The sequence below is a fragment of the Gallinula chloropus genome (assembly GCF_964237585.1).
Source record: "Gallinula chloropus genome assembly, chromosome: 10".
NCBI lineage: Eukaryota > Metazoa > Chordata > Aves > Gruiformes > Rallidae > Gallinula > Gallinula chloropus.
This window is the reverse complement of record NC_140095.1, coordinates 17,280,654-17,306,122: the sequence shown is the minus strand read 5'-3', so window position 1 is coordinate 17,306,122 and position 25,469 is coordinate 17,280,654. Positions and strand designations below refer to the sequence as shown.

Here is a 25,469-nt window from a genome sequence, read left to right as displayed (position 1 = left end):
GACACCGCAGCCCCACACGCACCTCGCGTCCGCGCAGCTGCTACTGTTGAGGTTTCAAACCTCGCCGCCAGCTCTCTCCGCCAATGAGGACCCGCGCCGGCGCGTCCGCCAATCAGCGCCCGTCGCGAGGCTGAAAGGGCGGGGCCCGAGGGCTCGGCCACCCGCGAGCCCGCGAACGGCCAAGGGGGCGCGCGCATTTCCCGGCGGGCTTTGCGCGCGGCTCCGCCCTGTCTCCCGCGGGCCGGGCGGGGACGATGGCGGCGGGGACGGGCAGTGAGTGCGGGGCCTGGCGGGGAGAGGCGGCGGGGAGCGGGCGAGCGGGTGGTGGGGAGGGAGCGGAGGCCCGCCGTAGCGGGACTGGGGCGGGAAGGGGTCGGGGAAACGGCCCGTGGGGCATCAAACGGTTCCGAAGGGAGGGGCGGAGCGAGCGGCCGCGAGGGGCGGGGCTGGGGATGGTGCGGTCGGGGGGGGGACTGCGGGTCAGGGGGGCGGGGTTTCCGGGTCAGGGGGCGGGGCTCCGGAATGGGACCCCCCGGGGGCGGCTGGCGTGTCCGTGCGGGTCCCCGCACTCCTTCCCCTCTCCCGGCAGAGCACAAGCTGCTGAGCGCCGGCCCCACCGAGCCCTGGTCCATCCGCGAGAAGCTCTGCCTGGCCTCGTCCGTCATGCGGAGCGGGGACCAGAACTGGTAAGGGAGCGGGGCGCAGGCAGCGGAGCCCCGGGGCGGCACCGGAGCCCCGGGGCAGGGCTGGGCTGGGCTGGGCTGTGTGGCGTCCCGGTGCCGCTTCGGCAGCTCGGCTGTCTGTGCTCACACCGGAGGGGGGGCTCTTGGCGGGGGGGGTGGGGGGGGGTAGGAGAGGTGTGCGGTGGCAGGACCTGGCACCGTGTGAAGAGATGTGGTGGTGTGAACAGAGAGGGGCATGTTCGTGGGTTGGGAGGGGCTGAGTTACGGTAGGAAGGGTATCTGCAAACACCTTCCCTGTAGCTGTTTTGCTGCCCTCTCATCCTCGCCAAATCAAGGTTTCCATGGAAATGTGCTGGTGCCCCCAGAAGATGGACACTCGCTTTGCAAAGCGAGCGAGTGAGGCCAGGGTTTATAAGGAGCAGAAAAGTCTTTTTAAATCCAAAGGCTGTACTTGAATAATTCCCAAACACAGCGACTCCTTGGCGAGCTCGTCCTGTTTAGAGCAGCCTTCCAGTACCTGAAAGGTGCCTGTCAGAAAGCTGAGGAAGAACTGTTCACAAGGGCATGGAGCTGTAGGACAAGGGGTAACGGTTTTAAACTTGAAAAGGGGAGATTTAGGTTGGATATTTGGAAAATACTCTTCAATATGAGGGTGGTAGGCCACTGGAACAGGCTGCCCAGAGACGTAGTGGAGGCCTCATCCCTGGAGATACTCAAGTTGAAGCTTCATGGGGCTCTGAGCAACCTGATCTGCTTAATGCAGGGGGGTTGGACTAGATGACCAATAAAGGTCTCTTCCAAACTTTGAAGCCTCAAAAAGCCAGAATGAAAACTCATACTCATTCTATGATTCTATGATAAAATTAAGAGGGCAGTGATTCTCCATTTCTCTCCCTTAGGGTGTCAGTCAGCAGAGCTATCAAACCTTTTGCAGAGCCAGGACGCCCACCTGACTGGTTTTCCCAAAAGGTAAGATACTGACGTTTGAGTCTTGGGAAAAAAATGAGTTCTGCATGGGATATATGAGACAGCTGCTTAAGAGAATGTATTCCTTGCTTTAAAAAAAAAAGACAGGGAAATTAACTTTTTAAAAATCAACTTTATTTAAATCAGATTAAATACTTTTCCCTGTTTCTGAAATTAAATTTGAGCTTAGAGTATAGTTGCATCAAGTTAAGGAAAAGATGGGGATGACCCAAGACACAAAACAGCCTTCCTAGAAGAGATGGCTAGGTAAGGCAAAGCCCTTTACTTAAAACAGAGATGAATAACAGGAATACAACAGGTACCTGCACAATCAGAAGTACCATGTTGAGAATGAATGAGGATTAATTCTTCAGTTCAGTGCTTCGTCCTGTAAAAGGTGGAGAGGCTATTAACCAGACTTCCAGGAGGCAGATTCAAAGCAAACCTAAAGAGAAGGTTCTTCACCAGGAATTTGTGACTGCTCATGTATTTTGGTGTGTCCTGCTATTTGGGCAAGCACCTGGGATTTCTGCTGTGTAAGGGACTAAAGGGGATTAAGAGAATCAAGGGAGAAGTTGTTGAGGATTTTATGTTGCTTACTGTTCCTGTTAAGCTGTGAAACTGGCCTTGAGATGTTATTTTGTCTTCTCCGTTGAAGTATTTTTGTTCCTTATCACAGAGAGAGGCATTCCAGCTACATTTTCCCTAATCATTCTTGTTTGCTTTGATTTCTGAACAGCCAGCTGAGAGTATCTGTTCTTTAGCTTTGTTTTGAAGATCAGCCTGGCCAGTGCTGGAGTAAAAGTGAATACACTTCCTCACTTTGAGCTACACAGAATTATAGCCCTGGGGGAAGACTATCAGATACATTGGTTACATGTGAGACTTCCAAAGGAAGTAGGAATAAGTGCCCCTTAGGTTTCATTGATAGGCACAGCTGACTCTGGCATCCTCTGACTTTCTTTGTTTCTTCGTAGCACTGTGCATCTCAGTATTCAGAGCTCTTGGAGACGACGGAGACCCCCAAGTGAGTACAAAGCCTGAAGCAAGTGGAGTCTGCAGCAATTTTGGAGGGGCTTGCCATTTCCTACAGCAAAGGGCTTGATAGCGCTCCTCCCAAAAGGAGCATACAGGAGTGAGGAAGTTCAGTTGCAGTAGCTGGCATGGGTGAACACAGGGATCAAAGCATGGCAGAGGGCAGAGACAGGCAAGCCCAAAGTATTAGAATGTGCTTCCAATATCTCCTTATCTTGCCTCCTTTTTTTATAAGAATGGAATATGTCATATTACCTGGTTCTAAAACAGGTCACTCCATACTCATTAGTGTCTTCCATACGCTGCTACTGTCTTCACAGTGACTGGCAACTGGGGCCTCTTTGCCACAGCTTCATGTGTAGGAGTTACATTGTGCATCTGGAGACTTCATGTGGCAAAACCAAACATGTATTCAGCTGGAACAAGCCACAACATACTGGTCTTATTGATCAGAAGCTTTACAGATAAAGCTGTCCTTCAGTATGAGGGTAGAAAAGAAAGCAAGAGTGAGAAGGCCAAGTGTTCTCTGTTTTGCAGCGGTTTCTTGGGGTTTTTATCAGTGCTGTCACCTACAGCTTTGTGGTCTCAGATATTTTTCACTTCTAAATCCAGGCATTGTGCTTTGAGACTTTGCATCAGATTAAATTAAAGGCAAGATGTTTAAAGTGAGTGTTTGGTTGTGATGGTGCTGCATGATCTTCAGCACTGGGGTTGCAAAGACAAGGTATGTAGTAGACATCAAGGAAGAAAACCAGATGTGTCCTTGTGGATAGTAAGAAGCTTCTCTGAAGCTGAATGATGGGGGTGAGAATTTGCAGTGGGTTTGCATCTTTGATCTAGTCTCCAAGTCTTTAAAACTGGATGTGTTTAAGATTGGAACATTGTGCTGTCCAGTACCATTAAGAGAAGCTGGAAGAGGTGGGTATTGGTTTTTTGGGACGTGTTTGTGTCAAGAATGACAGCAGCCATTCTCCTTATGAAAGGAGACCTGGGTTTTTCTGAACTGTTTTGTTTTTCTCTTGCTCTGTAGGAGAAAACGTGGTGAGAAGGGAGAAGTTGTGGAAACTGTGGAAGATGTTATTGTGAGGAAACTGACTGCGGAGCGAGTGGAGGAGTTGAAGAAAATGATCAAGGAGACACAGGAGAAGTACAGGTGTGCAGCAGAGGCATTGACCTGTGGCACACCTGAGAGGCCTGGCTTGAAAACGTGGCCTCAGTGGGGTGGTGCTCGGGCTGGAAATGCTGCTTAGGGCATTTTGTTCAGCGATCAGTAAGAAAGATTTCCTGATTCCAGGCAGCTCAAGAAGGATGCAGAGCTGATCCAGGCCGGACACATGGATAACAGACTGGAGGAGCTGTGCAATGAGATTATGATGTGGGTTATTTCATTACTTCCATGCTATCCTTCTGAAATGGTAGTTGCCTAAAACAATGTGTTTGTCAGACACCTCTTGCTCCACATGCATTGTGTTAAAGAGAAACAAAGCAGCTGGGCAGAGGCTGTGGGCTTAGTTTAGACTGGGGGGCACCTGCTTGTATGGAACATAATTTGGAGTTTCTCAGTAAAGAGCTTGGGATTGCTTGCAATGTCATGCTTGCCTCCTGTGTGTTGATAATTACCTGGATGTGAGATTTCTTGCCAAGTGTGTTGTCCCCTCTCTGGCCTCTGGCTCTGCTTCCCTCTTCCAAGGAGTTGAGCCTGAGTCCACAGGGGCAGGATGCTGTTGTGTGGAAATAATGGGGTGGGGGACAGTAAGCTGCAGGAGGAACTAAGGGGCAAGGGGTCGCTGTGTGACAGTAGGTTTTGGTTCTGTGTACAGAAAGAAAAAAATGGAGGAGGAGGAGGCAGAAGTCAAGAGGAAGGCTACAGATGCTGCTTATCAGGGTAAGCTGGAAATGAGCTTCCTTCCTCCTCCTCAGAGAGAGATGCATATGTCCATGAGGACACTTGGGAAATAGTTAAGTGGTGATAAAACCCGTTCAGGAATTCTGTGACCTTAGGAGTTGGAAAGGAAGATTATATTCCCTTTCCAGCACTGTATTTGTAACATGGCAAAATGCAGAGACTTTGGAGAAGGGAATAAATTCTGCAGAAAGGTGTATCTAAGAGGAAGCTCTCCATTGGAATGTCAGGCTTTCCACCCCTTTTGTTTTCCCTATAATTTTACTATTGTCTGAAGATAAAAGGAAGAGAGATTTGTTCTTCATGTTTAATTAGTTTCTTATTCTTGGGGCAATTCAGTGAACTAATCTGCTGGTGGTGGGAGGTGGTGAATACCCAACTGCTAGGGAAATCTGAAACTAAAGTGTATTATTGAGCATAGTGTATTCCTACAATACAGATTGTTTTGTTGGGGGTTCTTCAGGACAAAGTCAGAGGTAACTCTTGGGGACTGTCTAAGATGGGAGTCGTGGAAGCTCATTTTATATTCTGCTCTCTTCCAGCTCGTCAGGCCATTAAGAACCCCCCACGGCGGCTGACGGGTGTGATGGTTCGCTCTCCTGCAGGCTCAACCTCCCCAGGGGGAGACTATGCGCTGGGAGATCTGTCTCAGCCTGCTGTGGATGAGGCCAGTCCAGGGGTAAGGACCCTTCTCATGGTAAGAGGGAAAGACTGGGTTGGGACATGGGGCTCAGCATCCCACATGGAAAAGGAGCCTGGGGAGAAGCCCTTGCCTCGTTTCACAGACTTTTCACTGTGGTAGTGCTGTAGTGTGGTTGGTGAACAGTGCTGCTCGAGATACGTGTCCTCTTCCATGTCTGTGATGATCAGGTGCCTGGATCAGAGGCTACACAGGGGTGTCTGTGGGTTTGGCCAGGCAGTCTTCTGTGTGTGCCTGAGAAACGGCGCTGCAGGGCAGGGAAGGGGTGAGAGCACATCCCTGGAGTCGGTGTGAATGGAGTAGGTGTCTGTGGTGTGCTGGATCAATGCTCTTGGGGGAAGGAGCAAGTGGGACTTGTCCGTGTGGTGGAGTGTGGCTTTGAACAGTGTGGTTTTTCTCTTTCTCAGGTCACTCCAGGGACATTGCCCAGCACCCCAGTTGCCTCCTTCATTGGAATCCCTGACACCCCTCCAGGCTCTGCTCCCCTGGATGCCCCCATGACCCCAGTCACTGATGATTCGCCCCAGAAAAAGATGCTAGGACAAAAAGCAACTCCGCCTCCTTCCCCTCTGCTCTCAGAGCTGCTGAAGAAGGGCAGTCTTCTGCCCACAAGCCCCAGGCTGGTATGGAGCTCTCTGCTCATATATGCAAGCACACAAACAATTTACTCCAGGCCCTGTCACTGGAATAGGGGGAGCTACAAAGACTTTTTAAAAACATAGAGTTTTTGTGAGAGTCCCAACAGAAGTGATATCTGAGAGATACAATTACCCCTGTGAGCAACAGGTGTGGGACCCTTTCCTGGCAGTGCTGTGGGTGCAGGAGTGCAGGGACCATTCAGCACACAGGACTGGCTATCTCCCCTCAGTTGTAACGGGTTGAAGTTGCAGGCTTTGCAAGAGGAAGTCGTTCACCCCATGGGCAGGACCATGTTAGTCAGCAGCAGCCCAGTCAGCTTCCCTGCGGATGTTTTTGGTTTCTACTTGAGCTCACAATCTTGTCTTTACATCTTGGGAGGAAGTTGAGTTTCAGTATTTGTAATGGGCCTCAGCATGGGAGTGGGGAGCCTTTAAATGGGGTTTATGACAAACACTGAAACGCTTCCGTTTTCGCCTAGCTGTGGATGGGTTTTAAAATCACTGTTAGGACAACCCACTTCTGGTGTTGGGAGACTTTGGAAGTCTGATTAGGGTGACCACTGCTGACAGTGTTCAGAGCCCAGTCTGAAAATAGCAGCCATCAGCCTGCCCATGGCACGGATTCCTTGTGTTAGTGCTTGTGTGACAGGTGTATTGCTGTTGACTTTATTAATAGTCAGATTTGGGGTCTTTTTCTTAGCTTGGGTAAGTGTTCCATCTGCTGGCAGGGTGCAGTATAGGGTGGAGCAAGCAAAGGTAATGGCTGTGGAAGACTGTTTTCCCTTTGTATCAACACGACTGTTTTACATCTGCTTCAAGGTCTCCCACAGGTTTACTGTGTGGCCTTGATAGAGTTACTTTCCATCTTGGTACTTCTGTTTCCTGCAACTCAAAATAAGGGATGGTTCCATGCCATGGCAGAGTGTAGAGAGACTGGTGTCTGTAAAGGGTTGCAAGGTCCTGGAACAGAGGAGCTAGTGTAGATGTATTGAGCCTGACTTCAGAGGAAGGTGGCAGTGCAGCTCTTTCGTAGCTGAAGAACAACAATTAGCTTCAGACTGTCATGTTGTGCACTTGCATAAGGGGCCTCAGGCAGGGACTAGTCTGGACAAAAGAGTGCAGAAGAAATGCTGAGCCAGCAAATGATGGCTATATTTGTGGAGGTGCATATCTGGCAGAGAATTGCTGATGGGATGGTATGTCCAGGAACTTCAGTTGTGTCCTCCTTTGGCAGGTCGGTGAAAACGAAATGGCTGTGGCTTCTGGTCACATGAACAGCTCAGGAGTCCTGCTGGAGGTAGGAAGTGTCCTTCCAGTGCTGCACAGTGGGGAAATGCAGTCGGCACCTGGTGCTGTCCCTGCATCTCCTGCTGCTTCAGGTAAGGTGGGACTCTCCCTGTACAGTTGTCCCTTCAGATGTACCTTCAGGCTGTTCTGTGAATTCTCTTTGGAGAGAGATGAAGTCCATTTAGCCTAGGTGTTGTGGGGACTGCTTTAGAAGTCATATTCCTGATTCTGTACCCCCTGTGCCTCTCACCCCTACTTTTTTTAAGACCCTAATCCTTACACCAAAAAAGAGTGCCTTGATCTGAAATGACTGAAACAATTGGACTTGATTCAGTCCTGGTCCGTGGAGCCCAGTAGACACTGGTTAACAGCAGGCATTCCAGTGCAGGAAGGATTAGTTGACAGGGAGTTGGGACAAATGGTCTAGTATTTGATTCCCAATGTGTCAGACTGCAGCACCCTGTGAATCTGGAGGACCCGTGTGTCTTACCTCTGCTTTAGCTCAGAGGTCTGTTGAGGATTAGACCACAGTGATCTCCAGAGTAAATTCCACAGAGCAAGGGGTGAGAGGGACAGTACAAGAGTCTGACAGTTGCAGGCAGGTTGTTCTGACAACTGAGGATTTATGCCATTCATTCATATATAATTCCATGTGAATAACTTCACTTTCCTTATGTTTCCTTCCACATCTGTTCTTTGTGACATGTTAATTCGGTCCAGACAGTTCAGTAAATTCAGTCTGGAAGTCACAGCTGAGTGACAACCTTTGAAATAAGAGAGATTCCCCAGGGAAGACCTGCAGAGAGATGCCCCCTGTTCCCTTCCAGCTCCTGTGGTGATTGTTTGTCTTGGCTTAGCCTATTGCGGCTCTCTCAGCACTGGTTTTCAGTTTTTCCATAGTTATATTGGGATGAGCCTTTGGAAGGGGATCTTTCTGTATGTGTGGCTTAGCCTGCCTAGCCCTTACATCCAACAGTGTCCCACAGCCTGCATGACCCTGTCGCAGGCTGCACACATGAAGGAGTCATGCATTGTTGGTACGGGTTCTCTGTATAGTTTTTGGGATCATTTATAGGTACCTCTCAGTGTCTCTTTTCTCAGAAGAAGCCACCAGGCAGTGAAGAGCCCAGTGGTGGCTTTGTGGACTTCAGTGGTGGCTGCTTCTTGCTCATGTGCGTTTCCCTTCTACTCTCTGTTAGGTGCTCCTACGCTTTCCCGGCTTTTAGAAGCTGGTCCTGCACAGTTCACCTCACCTCTTGCTTCCTTCTCCGCTGTTGCCAGCGAACCTCCAGCTAAGCTCCTGCCACCCCCCGTAGAGCCTGTGTCTCAGGCAACCATTGTCATGATGCCCACGCTGTCAGCACCATCCGTTGTGCCACCAGCTGCAGCTCCAGAAAGCGTAGCCACAGGTGCGTTCCTAAACTACGCACTCGTAGGTTCTGGAAAGCAGAACTTCCCTTGGGATCAGCACCCAGCAACCTCCTCAGACTCACCATCCTTGCTGAAAGGACGGTTACAGATGTGTTCTGAAGTAAACCCAATGGTTTTAAACAGGATTTGCTGGGGGGAGGTGGGTACTAACTAACGCTGTGTTGCTGGACCATGGTGCAGGGGCTGGAATCTCGCTTTGCCTTCACTGTGGGAAAGCAGACCCTTGTTTGTCTGTTGTTTTTCTAAGCCATGATGGTGTGGGTGGACCTGGGATACTTGTGGTTGATGCTTGGTCTTATCCACTGCAGTTTACGTGGGCTTGACTTCTCCAGATCGGTCTCTGATTGTCACTCTCATCCTTGTGCAGTGAGCCAGCCAGAAGCCTGTGTTTCCATGGAGGCAGTGTCTGACTCCCATACCGTAACTGTGTCCATGGACAGCAGCGAAATATCCATGATCATTGATTCCATCAAGAAGGAGTGCCTGGCTTCTGGGGCAGCCAGTGCAGCAGGGTCTTCCAAAGATCACTGCATGGATGGGAAAGAAGACCTGGATTTGGCTGAGAAAATGGATATCGCTGTGTCCTACACAGGGGAAGAGCTGGACTTTGATACTGTTGGAAATATTATAGCCATCATTGAGGACAAGGTAAACAGGCACAGCAGAGCGCCAGTGCCTTTTGCTCCACACCCAGTGAGGTTATCTCCAGCAGTTACTGGTTTAGTTAGTTTAACCAAGTTAGTTAAAAGTTAAGGAATAACTCTTCCAAAATGCACATTCTCACCATCAGTAGGAAATGACCCGGTGACACCACTGCTGCTGGTCTGCCACATTGAGCCCAGTGCTCCCCTTCAGGGTGCAGAAAGAAAGCTCTGTGCCTCGTGTTGGGTTTGGGTCGCTTCTCTGGCAGACATGAGCACATCACACCTTCCAGGGGTGCTCTGATTTCTGAACCAAGCTCTGCGGGACACCCCACAGGGAGCAGTAGGAGTCTGCCTGCGTCAGGCAACTTTGTAAACCCAGTACATGAGGTTTTCCACAACTGCCTCATAACCAAATAACATGAACTTTTACTTTTAATCCCTTTCTGACCTTGGCCTGCTCTGCTGTGTCTTTGTTTTGGCAATAAAGGTAGACGACCACCCCGAAGTCCTGGATGCCGCAGTTGTTGAAGCTGCTCTGTCTTCTTTCTGTGAAGATACTGATGACCCTCAGACCCTGCCTGGCCCATGGGAACACTCAATTCATCAGGAGCACGAGAAGCAGGCCCAGATACCCCAAGTGTCTGTGACTGTGAAGCAGGAGAGACTGGAGTGCGAGGAGGCAGAGGCAAAGGGAATTCGAGACCTAATGGGCATTGGCGAGCTGGGATCAGAAATAAAGACAGAACCTGTAGAGCAGGAGCAGAATCAGCTGGGCCCTGAGGAAACCATACCAACAACTGCAAGAGTGACTGAAACGCCGGAGCTTAGAAGTCAAGAGATAGAAGAGGATCAAAGAGCAGCTGTAGCAGCAGGAGAGACTTCTGAAATTGAGATAGAATCGGCCAAGGGAGAAGACATGGTGCACAATACAGTGAAGGCAGAGGTATGTGAGTGGAGAGGCTGTCTAGAGCTGGTGTGGGGAAAGAAAGAGCAGTTGCGGCAGGTAGGAGAGAAGTGTAGAGGAAGGATGACTGCTGGGTTGAAGGTGACCCTTCAATGAATGTGACTTAACTGTTTTCTTGGGAGTCATGCTGCTGATCTGTTCGATCTGCAGAAAAGCTTTAGGCAGTACTTTGTGTATCGTCCCCCCCGCCCATGTGCAGAATTGCTGCTGGAAGGGTGCTTAGTGAACTTGAGTTAGGTTAGGGTGAGTGAGATGTGCCCACACCTTCACTGAAGTAAGCTGACACAAACATCTAGATTTGTGCATTTCTCTTCCCTCCAGACCCCACCTGATGATGATTCATCCCCTCCACAAGTCCCAAATGTGAGTGAAGACTCCTCACAGGCTGATGTTCAGCACAAATTTGAGCTGTCAGGTAACTTAATTCAGCTAGGAAATCTTTTACATGCAACATTATTAGCTGGATAGATGTCAGTTATCTGGTTCAGGTTTTTGGGGAGGAGGGAGAAAAGATACGTGTAGGAACAGTGGTAATTACTGCAGGACAGTAGGAATTGATGCAGGAGCTTTTGTGGAAAGGCAGCTTTGGAGAGTCAACCTTCCTGCTTTTCTTTCTTTTGCAGACTCAATGAAGGAGGAGGCCCAAGCCCTGTTTAGGAGTCAGATGAAGGTAATTCTGGGTTGGTTGGAGTCATCTTGGGTTCATTAGTAACACCTTGCTGCTGAAAAGCAAAGCTTTCAGCTCCCTGCACCGAGAACTGGGCAGTCTGCAGCTGGAGCTAGAGGGGAGATTGCTTCAGGCACTGCTGAGCTGCATGTACAGGGACAGCAGGGCAGGACAGAGTGAGTGGGACTTTGTGGGAGTGCCAGTACACTTGTCAGCAGCCCGTAGCAGGAAAGCACTTTGCTTGCAGAACAGTCGTTGCTTTGGAGGGAGTTGCTGCTCTAGTTGGCTGTGCAGGCTCATGAACCCTCTTGTGTTCCAGGATGGGCAGGGTGAAGAGGACGATGAAGATGGTGCCAGTGAGGCTGCCAGTTTGGAAGAACCTAAAGAAGAAGATCAGGGTGAGGGATATCTCTCAGAGATGGACAATGAGCCTCCTGTGAGTGAGAGCGATGATGGCTTCAGTGTCCATAACGCGCCTTTACAGTCCCACGCGCTGGCCGACTCCATCCCCAGCAGCCCGGCCTCCTCCCAGTTGTGAGTATCGCTGGAGCTCTCGGGCACGCAGACATGAGCCCCACGCTGCCCTGGGCAGGCAGCGTAGGGTTCTCCTCTCTGTTGTGCTGGGTGGCTGGGTCGAAAGGGAGGATTTGTTGGTGATTTGGCTAGTTCTCCTTGCTTACAAGTGCAGGGGTATAGGCAGTGTGCCCTAATATCAGGTCCCACTTGTTTTTCTCTCTGTCTTTGGCCTGGGTTAGTGTAGGCATGTTAAAGGCAAAATAAACCAGGAGGTTTCTGCTCCTGAAGGAAGTCCTGTTCTTTTCTTCCCAGCTCAGTGTGCAGCGAGGACCAGGAAGCGATACAGGCTCAGAAGATCTGGAAGAAAGCCATCATGCTAGTTTGGAGAGCAGCAGCTAATCACAGGTGAGTTTGATGCCTTGAGAACTGGCAGAAAGAAGTGACTAATCCTAGACAAGTCTCCACTTTCCCACCTCAGAGGCTCATTTGCCTTGGTACCAGGAGATGATGAATCACTTTGTTACTGGTAGCAGACAAACAAACATGACAGCATGAAACAAATACCAGCAAGGACAGGGTACTAAACAGGCTCCTCCTCTCCACAGGTATGCCAATGTCTTCCTGCAGCCTGTGACTGATGATATAGCACCAGGCTATCACAGTATTGTGCAGAGGTGAGTCTCCACAGTCTTTTTTGTCTGTTTGCATATTTGTGTAGGGATTTCTGGCAGAAATGATGTTGGTTTTGGCTGCCATGTAAACTGCATGACTTGGAAAATTACTTTTTTCTGGCATGATTCAGGCAGAAACAGGTTTCCCCAAGAAAAAAGTCATCCTCAGTAACAGATATGTGTCTTTACACAGTCCTGTCTTTGAACGAAGTACACTGACTTACACAAAACACTTTTTATCAGTGAGGTGGTATGTCACTGATCTGCTTTTCACAGTTTCTATCCAAGGGTAGGGTTTAATCTTTGACATTCCAAAGACCCATCTTCTTTAATCAGCACTTTTTACTGTCCCAGATAGTGGATTTTGGAAGAATGACCAGAATCCCATGCTAGCCCCCAAAATCTTTCCTAAACAGTCCTGTGACTGCAACTCTAGCTCCTTAGTGTCTCCTTCAGTGATACCTGGAGAAGGCAAATGCTGTTCCTGAGGCATCTGTCACACCACTGTTACCATGCATGGTAGCTGATGGACAGCTTGTGTCTTCTGACCCAGAGCCTTGGTACTTGGGAACACAGTGTTTGTGGGAAAAACCTCTTGGCTCAATTAAATAGATGGTGTAAGTAGACACATCACAGACCTGGGGCTGTTGGCAAAAGAGAGGGCAAACAGTTAAATATTTCTGTTCCTGTTTTGACTGCGTTTCCTTCACAGGCCAATGGATTTATCTACCATCAAAAAGAACATTGAGAACGGGCTGATCCGAACCACGGCTGAGTTCCAGCGGGATATTATGCTGATGTTTCAAAATGCAGTTATGTACAACAGCTCTGACCACGACGTGTACCACATGGCTGTGGAGATGCAGCGAGATGTCCTGGAGCAGATCCAGGTAAAGTACCAACTGAGGCCACTGCAGGACAGAGCATCTGCCTTGATCCATAGGCATGGGAAAGACTTCTGGATGTAAGACCAGAGTTTCTCAGACAGTGAGGGAGTCCCATCTTACCCTGCATCTCTCTTGTGCTATTTCAGGTGTTTGTGGTGAACCAGAATCGTGGATAATTTAAAACTAACACAGCAAAATATTTTAGGTTCAGCCCAGACCAATTTCAAGTCTGATTTCCTTCAGGGAAATGCTTAGGCCAGCAAGAACCAGGGTGTGGTTCGGGAACAGACACAAGCAACAAGAACGGTGAATGACAGGGGACGCGATTGCTTCTTCCACCTGTGCTGGTTTACGCTGGTTTTAAGCCTACATAAACTCATGTCCTGTGAATATATGCCATTTAAAGTTGCTTTGAAGTAGAAGGTCTCGACTGGCAGGGCTCACAAAGTTTGAACTGGGCTTTTATAGCTCCATGTGACTTGTGGCTTCTGAGGTAAACGGGGGAACTTATTCTGAGCAGCAGAGAAGGAACTGAAATTGCCTCTGACCCAATCATTCCCAGCCTGTGGTTTGTGATAGTTAACTGACGTGCACTAGCCGAGCTTGTTTTGCTTGAGGATCTTAACTGTGTGGTTTTCTTACAGCAATTTCTGGCCACACAACTGATCATGCAAACATCAGAGTCGGGGATCAGTGCAAAGAGCCTGCGTGGGCGAGACTCCACTCGCAAACAAGATGCTTCGGAGAAGGTGAGAACGCTGCACCCTGTGGAAGGGCACTTGGGATCTTTTGGAAGATCCCAAGATACTGCATGAAGTTCCCAAACCCAAGACAGGCAGTATGTTTTTTGAGATTGCAATGGCTGCAGCACTTTGATGTGAATGAGTCTTGAAGTTTGTGCATGGATTAGGTTTTTAGCTCTGGAGCTGTACAGAGCCCCAGAGGCAGGTCGTACCAATGATTTCTGGAATCCCAGTACTTCTGTTCCCTGTTTTTAAAAATGAGAGATAAAAACTGTAGGGAGAAATGAACCGAGTTTTGGAAGAGGTGTGATATGGCAGGAAGGTGAAGGTGTGGAGAATTGGGAGACTAGCCTCTGCCCAGTTCTTCACTTCCTATTCAGATTTTGAGAAGCAGGGAATCACTCCAGTCTGGTTTGCTGTGTAAAACACACCAGAGAACCTTTCACTTCCATGCTGGTCTGAACTAACAGCAGTGCAGATTTGCCTTCTGTAAAGGCACATCCAGACCTGATTTCAGTGATCTCAGGTGCTCTCACACAGCACTGAGAGCAAGGACTGCCCGCTTAGTTCTGGTGGTGACTGCACAGCACAGAGATTGATTGGTTGGCCAGGCCTTACCATGGCTGAGGAGGGAGTATCCCTTTCCTAGCATTCTGACTCTTGCAGTATCCCTCTTTTGTGCATTTTTGTGTTCCTGCTGCATAAAACTGATGCCACGCGGGAAGGGAAGTGGGGCACGTGTTTCTCTATGCTGTGTGGGCTCAGTGCTTCTATGTGGTGTGTGCATTTCCATATCTGGTATCTGATAAGTCCTTCTGTTTGGCCTTTTAACAGGACAGTGTCCCAATGGGCTCTCCTGCCTTCCTTCTCTCTCTCTTTGTAAGTATTGAAAGGCTCCAGCAGGTACTGCGGTACTGCTGGCAGTGTTGCTCCGCTCCTTGTCTGGGTGATCACTGCACTCTCACAGCATCCTTAGCATTGCAGCAGTGTGTGTTTAACTCTGGGGCTGTACAACCATGAATATTAGAGAGGAAATATCTCAGTCCCTTTTTTTTCTCAGCGTGGGTGAGTGGGAGGGGCTTCAGTCTTCTCTTCTGGTTCCAAGTGTTCTTGTTTTGTCATCTGCCTTTGCTTTTTTTTCCACAACTTCTCTCCTGCTTTCTTTCCATGTAAGTGGGAAGACAGACCAAGTGGTGTGGTACTGTAGTTCCTACATTTCTCATGCTTATACAGCTCCCCTTCCACATGTTTAAGACGGTCTATAAAAGGTCTTGAGAAAGTGAGGAGTCAGCTGTGTACTCCTTTATCACTGATGGTCCAGAAAGCGAATAAAATCCGCCGCAGAAATATCCTGCTCTGTGTCTGTGGTGATCTGGAAGTGTTTGGAAAAAGAATATTCCCTCCAGGAAACAGCAAGTCTTGAGTTGTGGGGAGGAGAGAGGGAAGATGGAGAGTTGTTTTTTTCTCTCGCATATATCTAAAGACAGAGGAGTACTCCAGGAGAGTCAGCATGTCAGCCAGAGGGAGAGGGCAGCGCATCACAGGAAGCTCTCAGCTCGCCTTCTGCTCATGGAAAGGAGCTGTGCGGAGAAGCTAGGGAGCTAGTGCCAGGGTCACTCAACCGGAGGAGCACTTCCCGTAGGGATCAGCAGCTGATAAGGTAGGTTAGTCAGCAGTTTCCTCTTCCCATCTTAAGAGCCAAGCTAGAATCTGCCGCTTAGGAGAACGCCTGCACTGCACAGGCTCCAAAAGCATCTGGCCAGGCAAGAGCCATGTTGCCTCTCTCTGCCCCTGCTGCCTGCAGTGCAGAGATGCCCAAATCCCAGCGCCCCTGCTGTGTCCAGAGTGAATTTTGGGTAGGTCTGCAGGAAGCCCCCACCTCCCAGCCTTCTCAGGACAGCTTCCCCTTCTCCTGTTGGGAAGGCATTAAACACCACATGCAGAGTTACTTCCCTCCCTCCCTCCCTCCCTGAGCGCTGGAGGAAGCTGTGAAGCTGTTGGCGTTTCCCGTTGCATAACGCTCTGCCTCTGTTTGCCTTGCGGCTAGGACGGGGGCACCAGAGGGCGTCGCTGTGCCATCGAGGCCGACATGAAGATGAAGAAATGATGCTGCAGGCAGAGAGAAAATTCCAGCGCCTGGCATCCGGAGCTGGAGTTGGAGCAGGATGCTGTTGGAGGAGGAAGAAAAGCTGGAGGTCTATTTCTGGGACCTGGCCCAACTCCTTCGCTCGTCCCTCTGGAAAGCAGTGTCTCATCGGAACGTGTAACCCAAAGAAACTTCCCCGGAGGGGAGGACTAGCCCCCCTGCCTGTTTTAGGGCAGTCGTCTTGGGCTTCATCAGTGTTCTGGTGTTAGCTAGCAACTGGTGGCTCGTATGTACTGTAATGTGAAGTGTACAGATTTTTACTAGTGATGTGTAAATGTGTATGTATATTAAAAGTCCGGGAACAAACCAGTGTACGGTGTGCAGTGTACTGAGCACCACAGCTCTCTGCAGCAGGGGCCCTGCTGTGCTACAAACCTTGTCTTGAACATCTGTGAATACAACTCTCTCCCAGTTGCCCGTACAGCACACAAGCACTGCAGAGCTTTGGCATTAGGGACCGTCCGTTAATCGTAGCGATGTTGCTTAGTGCTTGGGTGGAGGGGAGGATTCGCTGCCTGGGTGTGTGAGATGATGGCACTGTTGTGATGAAAAGAGATCTAAGGATGCAGAGTGAATTGCTGCAGTCTTCTTGGAGCCTTCCTTGAGAAACTGCTATATTGCAATGTACCTTACCTGCTTTCCCCAGTGATCTGTAAAGCGTGTGCCGGTCAGAGTGGAAATCTGTGATTCCAGCAGCTGTAGGCATGGCAGTACTTGGTTTCACATCTGAGCTTGCAAACTGTTTCTCTTTGCTGGCAGTGAATGCTTAACTGAGGTTTAAGTTCTCTGGCAATTTTCAAGTCACCCTATTTTCCACTCGTGTGACTGGTGAGATGAAACTTGCCTATTTACTACCATTGTGACTTTCCAGGGGAGGAAAAAACCCCAAACCATTATTACCCTTCCTGAAGCGTGCAGCACGCCCAGGGTGCAGCTTTCTGACACACAAGTTGCAGGAAATCGAGTTGTTGCAATTAAGACCAGAGGGATTGTTACCTTAGCTTGATTGTCACGAGTTTAGTGTAGAAACTGGTTGTGCCTGCCATGTTGAGTCCTGTTTGGCTGAGCTGTGTTTGACTGAGCTGTATTTCCACCAGGAACCACTATTTGATGCTAGCAATGTGGGATCCTTTGGTTTGCTCACTGGTTAGATTTTGTTCATTAGTGAAGCTGGGAACACACTTCTGATTGGAATTTTTATGGCCTCAGTTTCCAGAGGTTACAGGTTGTTGACTTCATAGCACAAAGTTACAGGTTTCTGGCGTTCTGTTGGATAATTTTAAGTTGGAAGGAGCATCTGAGTATTTATATAGCCCAACCTGGTGCTAAGCAGGGGTGGCTTCAGAGGCAGATGGGATTGCTGGGAGCCTCATCTACTCAAGTGCTAAAAATCTCCCAGGGATGGAGATTCCTTCACCCCTCTTGTTAACAGCTTGTTTTGGTGCTTACCCACCTTCATGGAGTGAACATTTACCTTAAACCCAGTCTGAATTTCCATCAGTGCAGCTTGACATCACTGCCTCCTCTCCTTTCACTGTTGGCCCCTGAGAAGAGTCTGGCTCCGTCTCCTCTGTAACACCTCTGCCCTGTCTTTGTGTTGAGAACCTGACGTTGCAGCCCGTGGGAGGACCCTTACTGTGCCCACTAGTAACCTGCCTGCATTATGGAAAGCATTGCTGTGCCATTCCTACCCTTGGTTTCTTCTCTTAACCAGGTATTTTTCCCTCAAAGAGCCTTTTCACCTGTACCATGACATTTTAATAGCCTTTAATGGTGTTTAAGTTCTTCAAAAATCTAAGATAGGATTTTCCTCCATAGCCCCCCATTGCCTCTTTCCCAAAGCATCACCCCATCCTCTGACTACTAATCCTGTCCTTCCTGATACTTTGTTCTAATCTGTCTGGTGCAGAGCTCAGGCTTACTGTGCTGCATCTCCCAACATCCACAGACAGAGAAAACAATGGCATCTTTCTGGTTTCCCTGTGCTGTGGCTAATCTAAATGACAGGTTACACAGCAGAGGTTTGCTCATGTTATAGTTCAGCTTCTTTAGGACTCACAAATGAATGGCAACTGGTTCTAAGGTTTACTCCCTCCTTCAAATTGTTCTAAAACCTCCCCTGTCGACATTTTAATTAGAAACAGTCTCTCAGACCCATCCCAAGGGAAAGTCTTGTGTGGTCTCCTCTGTGGCAACTGCTGATAATGATGATTAATTTGGTTTTTCCAACTGGCCCTATTTTCCACTGAGATGTTTGGCACCGATCATGCGTCATCCCCACTGATCATCTGGCAGCTCTCAGCTTCTGATGTTTTTGATGAGGTTTGTTGTTGTTATTTGCTTTTATGTCTTTAGCAAATTGTTCAGGGGAGGGGGGGGCTTTTTTTTATCTTTTTTTCTCCTTGCCTACTTTTCTGTGGATCCTACATTTCATGTACCAGAGCTCAGGCTTTTATCATTTTTCTTGTTTTGACGTGTGGGTTCCTTTTAAAGGCCATCATCTTTATTCCTGACTGCTTTGTCTCACGTTGGCCAGGGTTGCACAGTGTCTGATCTCTGCAAAGTGAACTCAAACTTTCCAATTTGATAATCATTCCTTGCTGGTGTGTTCTGTAGTATGTAGTTAAGAACTGCCAGGCAGTTCTTAATTAAAAGTCAAAGTCTGTGTCTTTTGTCCCTTATTTTTTGTGCAGGACTGGTATGGTACTAAGCAGTCTGTAATTATTTCACTCATCCCACTTGTCTTGCACTAACGCTGCTGTTCTGATGTCTTGAGTCTTCAGAGATTTAGTCAACCTGAGCATAAGGCCCAAGTTCTCTGGGCTTCCTGATTTTACAGTGCTTATCCCTCTCAGCTGGAGCACAGAAAGATGATCACAAGTGATTGGATTACTGCAGGCTAAAGGCTTTGCTGTTGTTCAGCTGAGCTGGGTGGCTTGGTTCTACATGTGCAGCCGATGCTGCTGATGCAGGAAAGCACTTTGGGCTTGGGGTTACTCCAATCACACTTTGCCCAACTCCTTTAGCTGGCAGCTGGGAGCAGGTAACACTATCTCTTACCTCATCAAACTTCGTCTGCTCCTGCTGAGGTTGACTTTGAAAGAGGTTTCAGAAGGACAACCTTTCAGATCCTACCTCTGCTTGGAAGATCATAAAATAAGCAAGCACGTTTCCCCATCCCAAACCCAATGGATTCCTTGTTTCTCCCAAGGATGCACCGTAAGCTCTATTTGTAGCTGTGCTAGCAGCCCTGCAAACGCCAAAGGAAGGCAGGGAGAAACGTGCTTCTTCAAAATTCTGGAAAAAATAGGTTGTGTATAATTACCTGAACACTCTAAAGACACTGCTAATTAATGGATAGAATTCTCCATAGGTACAGCATCCAGGCAGCTGGATACAGGTTTTTCTGACAGGCATTTACTTCGTTACTGTGACTCTCCAAGCAGTTCTACAGACTCTAGAGAAATCAGAGCCGACTCGTGCAACGGAAGACAGGATGGACTAATGAGCAGAGATTAAATTAATGGTTTCTTCCTCCTTAAGAGAATTCTAACTTTTCTTTGCTTTAATGTGTAGAGCTGTGCCCTGCCAGTGGGTGACTGACTGTGCAGGGTTAAAATCCTTCTGGCTTAGGCAGACAAGCGATCGCCAGCCAGTTAAATCACATCTGTGCCTTTCAAAGCAAAGTTTCTGTGCTGTTTGTACTAAGTTATTTCCAGTATCAGAAGTTCTCAAAGGGAGTTTCAGTGAGTTGTCCTCAGAGTCACTAGTTTTTCACGACTCTCAGCAGCTCACTTGCCTCAGCACAACTTGGTTTTGTGCTTGTTGCTGGCTGCCATTGGCACCTTTAACATCTAGTGTGGGCCGAAGCTGCGTGTTCCACACCAGCTCAGGATCCCTGGAGCGTGGTAGCCCACTGATCCCAGGCAGCACAGCTAAAGCACCAGAAAAGCTGAAATTCAGTCCCTCTGCAATGGCAGTTTGTGTTGCAGAGCTGCAGCCCTGCCATGTGTTGTCAACTGTGGCTCAGCTGTAGGCTGCTCACCTCAAGGAGTCCTTCCCATGCCTTGGCTCTCTGAGTTTGTCAGGAAACGAGATGGGTTTTGCAGTTCTGGATCAGGGTACAAAGAAATGACTGTCTCTATGTTTGTTTGCAGGTGGGCCATGCCTGGGTGTGGTGGGAGTCTGAGACGGAGCCTCCCAGCGAGTCAGAGAAGAACAGTGACTTCCAGTCACTTCTCAGCTGGGATTCAAGCTTGGATCTGGACATGGGGAGCTGGAGGAATACTGGAGAGGTGGCCATGGGGAAGCTAGATGAGAGCAGCCAAGACACAGACTGCGAGCTGGAGTTCAGTGAACCTCTCTGGGGGGAAGATAGTGAAGACCACCAAAAGGCAGAGAGGCCATGTGACAATGACAGTCTTCTCCAGTTCTTATCAGAGGTAGGGCTGTTTGGATGACAGGAAAGTGGGCGTCATACTTAGCCCACCCCTACCCCAAAACATCATTTTCAGGGTCTCCATCACTCCTGCACACAGAAACAGTCTGGGGGAGGAGCAGATGCCCCAGGTTCACTTACTCCCTGTCCCAAGACTAGCCCTATTCCTCCCATTTAAAGCTGGCACTGCAACCAGGCAGCTGCTTTGCCAAAACACCCGAAAGCACAGAGATGTCAGGGAACTGACACTGTAATAACACAGGGCTTCATCAGAAGGTTTTGCAAGGATTCCTAAAAATGGAAAAGCATTCGTGAGGGAAACCAAAAATAGCATCTGTGCTGCTTGTTTCTTCTTCCTTTTGCCTTCACGATCTGAAGCAACAAATCTCTGTGTTGCAGGTAACCCAGCTGATGGAACCTCTCCGCATCAGCAGCGCGGAGCCATCGCAGGCTCAGTGGGGTTATTGTGGCCCAGGGAAGCAGGATGATGAGGAAGATGTGGGATGCCACGAAAAGACCACAGGGACAGGAGGCTCAGGAGAAAACCAAAGTCAACTACACACCCTGGCAGATGAGAAAGAAGACTTCCCAGGAAGAGAGGTAAGCGAGAAGTGGTCCTAAGGGAGCCCCTGGTCCTGGTTATCCAGAGGCTGGTCACAGACAAGAGACAATGATGGAAATCAGCTCTAGAAAAGATGGAGAAGCCCCAGGTTCTGAGTGGAGAGATGGGGACACACAGAAGGAAACAGCAGGGATGGGGAATACAAAAGAAATGTATGATGAAAAGGATGTTTTTAGTGGCTATGTATGGGTCTGTATCTTTATGAACAGGAAGCTTGTTACAGATCAAACCATCAGATGCGAGTTGGAGGAACTGCTCCTTGGCAGTGTAGAGGTGACTCATGAGAGCTGGCAGTCTGCTCCCAGGTTTAAGGCAAGGCTGGAATACTTGCCTTGTTCTAATTGCTGTGTTATGCAGCACAGAGCTTGGCTGGTTTCAGGCCCACGTGGCTGTGCTAGCAATAACCATCTGCCCCTGGAGACATTCATGTCTTGGAAGCAGGCACCATCTATCCTGGGTTTACATCAGCCCTGTGTCTAGGGGAGGCTGTGGGTTTCCAGCAGCCTATAAAGTGTTGCCAGGACAGGTAACACAGCAGTGGAAGAACAGTGCTGTTTTTCCACAGTCACATTTGTTCCCTTGCAAACTTAGACCCTGGAGACAGAAACAACTTTCAGGCTCCTCACATTTCACCTTTTCAGCCGGGACGTTTATTCCCAGCAGTTCCCTTGTGATTCTCCCAGTGCTCAAAGCCAAACACAGCACAGTGTCCCCTGTCTCCCTGAGGAGTCTGTTCTGTGCTTCAGGTCTCCTGTTGAGGAATTCTCAGGTGCTTCTGCACATAATCCCACTTCTGGACTCCAGAAGGCCTCTCTCCCTGTGCCAGGCAAAGCACCACTCTCTCCTGGCTGAGTCTTCTCTGTCATATTCCTGTGGGACTTTGTGAGGAAACAACCTTGTTGCACTCTAGGGGATCCTGATACCTGTGATTTGAGCTGTAACAAGCCTGAGGCCATCTTACCTCAGCTCCTGATTGCCCTCTCACATCTGTAATTCTCCCCAGAAAAGCAGACAGACACAACACTGGGCACCAGTCAGCTCCACAGTCTGTGGTAGCCAGAGGGGGTTATGATCCAAGAGACCAGACCCAGCTGTCACTGGAGTGCTGGGCAGCACAGTGAAGGCCTGAGTAAGGTCCAGCATCACCCTCCAGAATAACAGTGAGCTAGCTCCCAGCTGCAACTGGGTGCAGTACAGGGATGTGCAGCAGGCTGCCTTCTAGATCAAGAATTCAGGTGACAGGCTGCTGCTGTAGCCATAACTCTCTTTTCCTCTCTGCTCTTCAGGACAAGACTCAAGAAACACCTGGAGAACAAGCTGTGGGTGAGCTGCAGCCACAGCAGATGAGTAATCACACCCAGGATCAAGATGACAGTGATAGCACCTGTCCAGTCCCCGTGCTGGACTCCCCAAGTCCTGCCAAAATGCAGCTGTAAGTAGCTCGTTCTCACAGGCACAACAGAACAGAGTTGTTGCTCTTGTCACACGTGAGAGTAAGTGTATGGCACAGGTCACCTCTGGGAAAGTGAGATAGCCAAGGGGAACGGGAGAGGAGGAGGTAACTTGTGCTATCTCTGTGGATCTGCCAGCATTTCTGGGCATTGATCCTAAGATGAAGTGAGAAGAGTAGAAATTAAATAAGAGATTAAACAGGAAATACACATTTCCTTAAGGCAGCTGGGCATTATGCTTTGCCCAGGCAAAAGGAAAGGAATTGCCAGCCCCCTTTAGCCAGCTGCCCACGAGTCAGTCACACACAGGCTCTGCCACATGGGTGATGAGCTGGGCTGCCTTTCAAAGGAAAAACAGTTTATTTGGATAACAAACTGAATAAAAACCACCTCAGTAAAGTTCAGAACTTCAGAGTAGCGTGAGCTTTTCTATCCAACTTGATCCTGCCCTTCAGAGCTGCTCAGATCTCGTTTCCACCTGCTGCCCTGCAGCTTCCTGCATTCTGGATGTTTAGTTGTGCATTCAGATGCAGAACACTTCCACCATCTCACCCTGGTAACTCCAGCAAGGATCTCTGCATTTCATCCACCTGGATGTGGTGGGTGCTAGCAGAACTGCCACCTCCTACTTTGTCTCAAGTGAGCTGATCTGGCAATATATTCCCCCCACAGGGAGCAGCTGAGCTGGGATAACCCCCCACAGCATTTGCTCTACAAAAGAACTCTGTTGTCCATCTGGAAGATGATAGCCAGTCACAGGTATGTGGGGGCAAAGGGTTGGATTGACATGGCTCCTGAACACTTTGCCCTGATGTCCAGCTCTCGTGTCACCAGGCTTGGACTTCCCCTCCACAACACCCACCACTGGCTAGCTTGTCTCTCCATGGCTTTGCTTCTGGCTGTCCTCACAGCAAGAACAGCTGCAAGTTGCAAAGCTGGAGAGAACGCTGCATATTTATTTCCTTTGCTTAATGTGGCAGAGCCCAAGTGTTGCTTCCTACACAGCTGGCACAGCCAGCCTCAGCGAGGGGCTCAGCTTCCACTGTGCCAAGTTGTGTCAGCCACCCGGTCCTGGCTGGGATCATGGGCTGCAGGGAGAGGCAAGCACTGGTCCGTGTTGGGATGCTGTCTGTGGTGGGGAGGCAGACAAAGGTCACTGTTTGTGCTTGTCCCTGTAGGTACAGCGGCCCGTTCCTGAAGGCAGTGTCAGAGAAACAAGCCCCTGGCTATGGGGATGTGGTGAAGAGGTGAGTCTGGAGGAAATGCTTACTACTTGATTTCTTTTGGGTTTTTTTTCTGTTTTCTCTGGTTTCCAAAGAGCCAGTGGGATAGTTTCCTTCCTACTTTTCCAGAGTTTGGCTGTTGCCAGCATCTCCCACTAATGTCTTTTATTAAATCTCCCTTCTGGGTGAACCTAGAAGCCTGCACCAACTCTGGTGCTGGTAAGAATCGTGCCAGCCCTTTGTTGGCATTGCATGCCTGACTTCTCCAGGCACGGTCTGGGCAGCTGTAAGCCCTGCCTCAGCTGCTGCAGCCCAGCAGTCTCTTCTCCTGGTGCTAGAAGCACGTGTCTCAGTTGATACCCTCTCCTCACCCACTGCTTGCTCCCCAGATGTTTTGCTCTCGCTAGAGAAGTGGGTCATAAGAATTCTTTCCCAGAGAGATTAAGGGCATTTTTCAAAGCTGAATCATATTCTATTCTGGTCACAGTTGTCGTCTCTGCAGCCATTCATTTTCTCATTCTGTCAAAATAAGGGAAGTAATATTTATTCCCCATCATGTTCCCCTCATCAGCACTGCTATTTTTGCTAGTGGCACCATTCAATTTTAAGGGGTTTCAATAGATGCCTATTTTAGTAACTTTTCTTTCTCCACTAAGACCTGGACTGACTCCATGAAGACTAATTACTAGAATCGCTCTGCTGTCCTTCTCTGAAGCTCACCTTTTTTTTTTCTTAGAGGTGACTGCTAACGACCTGCCAAGTTGATTGGACAGCAAGTGTGGCATTGGCTAAACTTACTGATCAGAGTTAGAAGAACATTTCTCACTCCTCTTTGTCCTGAGCAATAAAACTGATTGAAAATCACTGTGCTTTCAGGGCCACGCCGAAGCAAGAATAAGCACACCCATGCAGAGCCTGAAGAATGCCTGGCTGCAGGCTGCAGTTTTAATTCCTGTTCTGTGGGGGGGGGTGTTTTTTGTTGTAGACCCATGGATTTATCCAGCATCAAGAGAAGACTGTCAAAGGGACACATCCGGTCCATGATCCAGTTCCAGCGGGACCTCATGCTCATGTTCCAGAACGCAGTGATGTACAACAGCATCAGCCACCACGTGCACCGCCTGGCCGTGGAGATGCAGCGGGAGGTCTTGGAGCAGCTGCGCGTGTTGGACGAAGCCCTGCGGTGCTCCTGGGACAGGCTGGGCTGGGGGAGAAGGTAACAAGCCATCCCTGGGGCCCGTTTCTGTAGGAGCAGAGGTGTCTCCCTGGCTCAAGGGCTGCTGGGGCTCGGGGGATGTGCAGGCGCCGCGGCTGCGCCCCGCTGGCAGCAGAGCTACAGACCCTCCCCGCTGGGGTGAGGAGCGAAGGGGGAGCCCGGGAGGGGCACCGGGACAGAGGCCGTTCTCCCCAGGGCAGAGCCGCAGCGTGGCCAGGCGGCGAGAAAAGGTTCTTGGGGCAAAACGCCGGGAGAAAAGGGTCTGTGTGTCCCGACGGGGCTGCGTCGGGCCCGGCCCCGGCAGGGTGGCTGGCCGGCGCGGCCGGGGAGCTCGCCCGCGGCTGGGGGCTGGTGCGTGGGGAGCGCTCTTGGGCCCGGACAACCCAGCGCCAGATGCGCCCCGGTAAAGGGGTCTGTGTTCGGCCCGAGACCCAGCGGGGGGAGGCAGCGAGCCCCGGGCTGCGGGGCGGGGGCAGCGAGCCCCGGGCTGCCGGCTTGAAGCCCGGACCGGGCAGACGCCGCACGCCATTGGCCGGCGCTGCGTGCTAGCAACACGCGGTGGAGCTTCCGATTGGCTGGCGGGGGAGCCGGCGGCTGCGAGTCCCTCCTCCCGAGCCAGGCGTGACCCGGAGGTGGAA

The 25,469-nt window shown here is 49.8% G+C and overlaps 1 protein-coding gene across 3 annotated transcripts; it reads left to right on the top strand.

The window, feature by feature from the left end:
• Positions 1-7,237: 7,237 nt before the first annotated feature.
• BRD8 (bromodomain containing 8) lies at positions 7,238-16,187 on the top strand. Of its 3 annotated transcripts, none has more exons than XM_084268667.1 (12): positions 7,238-7,304; positions 9,011-9,291; positions 9,775-10,230; positions 10,573-10,666; positions 10,875-10,921; positions 11,238-11,452; positions 11,747-11,839; positions 12,040-12,108; positions 12,818-12,995; positions 13,637-13,741; positions 14,570-14,614; positions 15,783-16,187. In XM_084268667.1, exons 1-12 carry the CDS (start codon positions 7,259-7,261, stop codon positions 15,840-15,842), a joined length of 1,689 nt encoding a protein of 562 aa, XP_084124793.1. In that variant the 5' UTR covers positions 7,238-7,258; the 3' UTR covers positions 15,843-16,187. The 3 variants fall into 3 exon arrangements, with proteins under 3 accessions (XP_084124793.1, XP_084124792.1, XP_084124794.1); XM_084268666.1 differs by lacking the exon at positions 7,238-7,304 and adding an exon at positions 8,542-8,621; XM_084268668.1 differs by lacking the exons at positions 7,238-7,304; positions 14,570-14,614 and adding an exon at positions 8,542-8,621.
• Positions 16,188-25,469: the final 9,282 nt, after the last annotated feature.

Coding starts and splice junctions, on each gene's coding strand:
- BRD8 (XM_084268666.1), top strand. CDS start 8,555: ATGATGCCCACGCTGTCAGCACCATCCGTTGTGCCACCAGCTGCAGCT. Junction 10,922..11,237: donor TGTTTAGGAGTCAGATGAAG/GTAATTCTGGGT, acceptor CTTGTGTTCCAG/GATGGGCAGGGTGAAGAGGA. Junction 14,615..15,782: donor CCTTCCTTCTCTCTCTCTTT/GTAAGTATTGAA, acceptor CCTTGCGGCTAG/GACGGGGGCACCAGAGGGCG.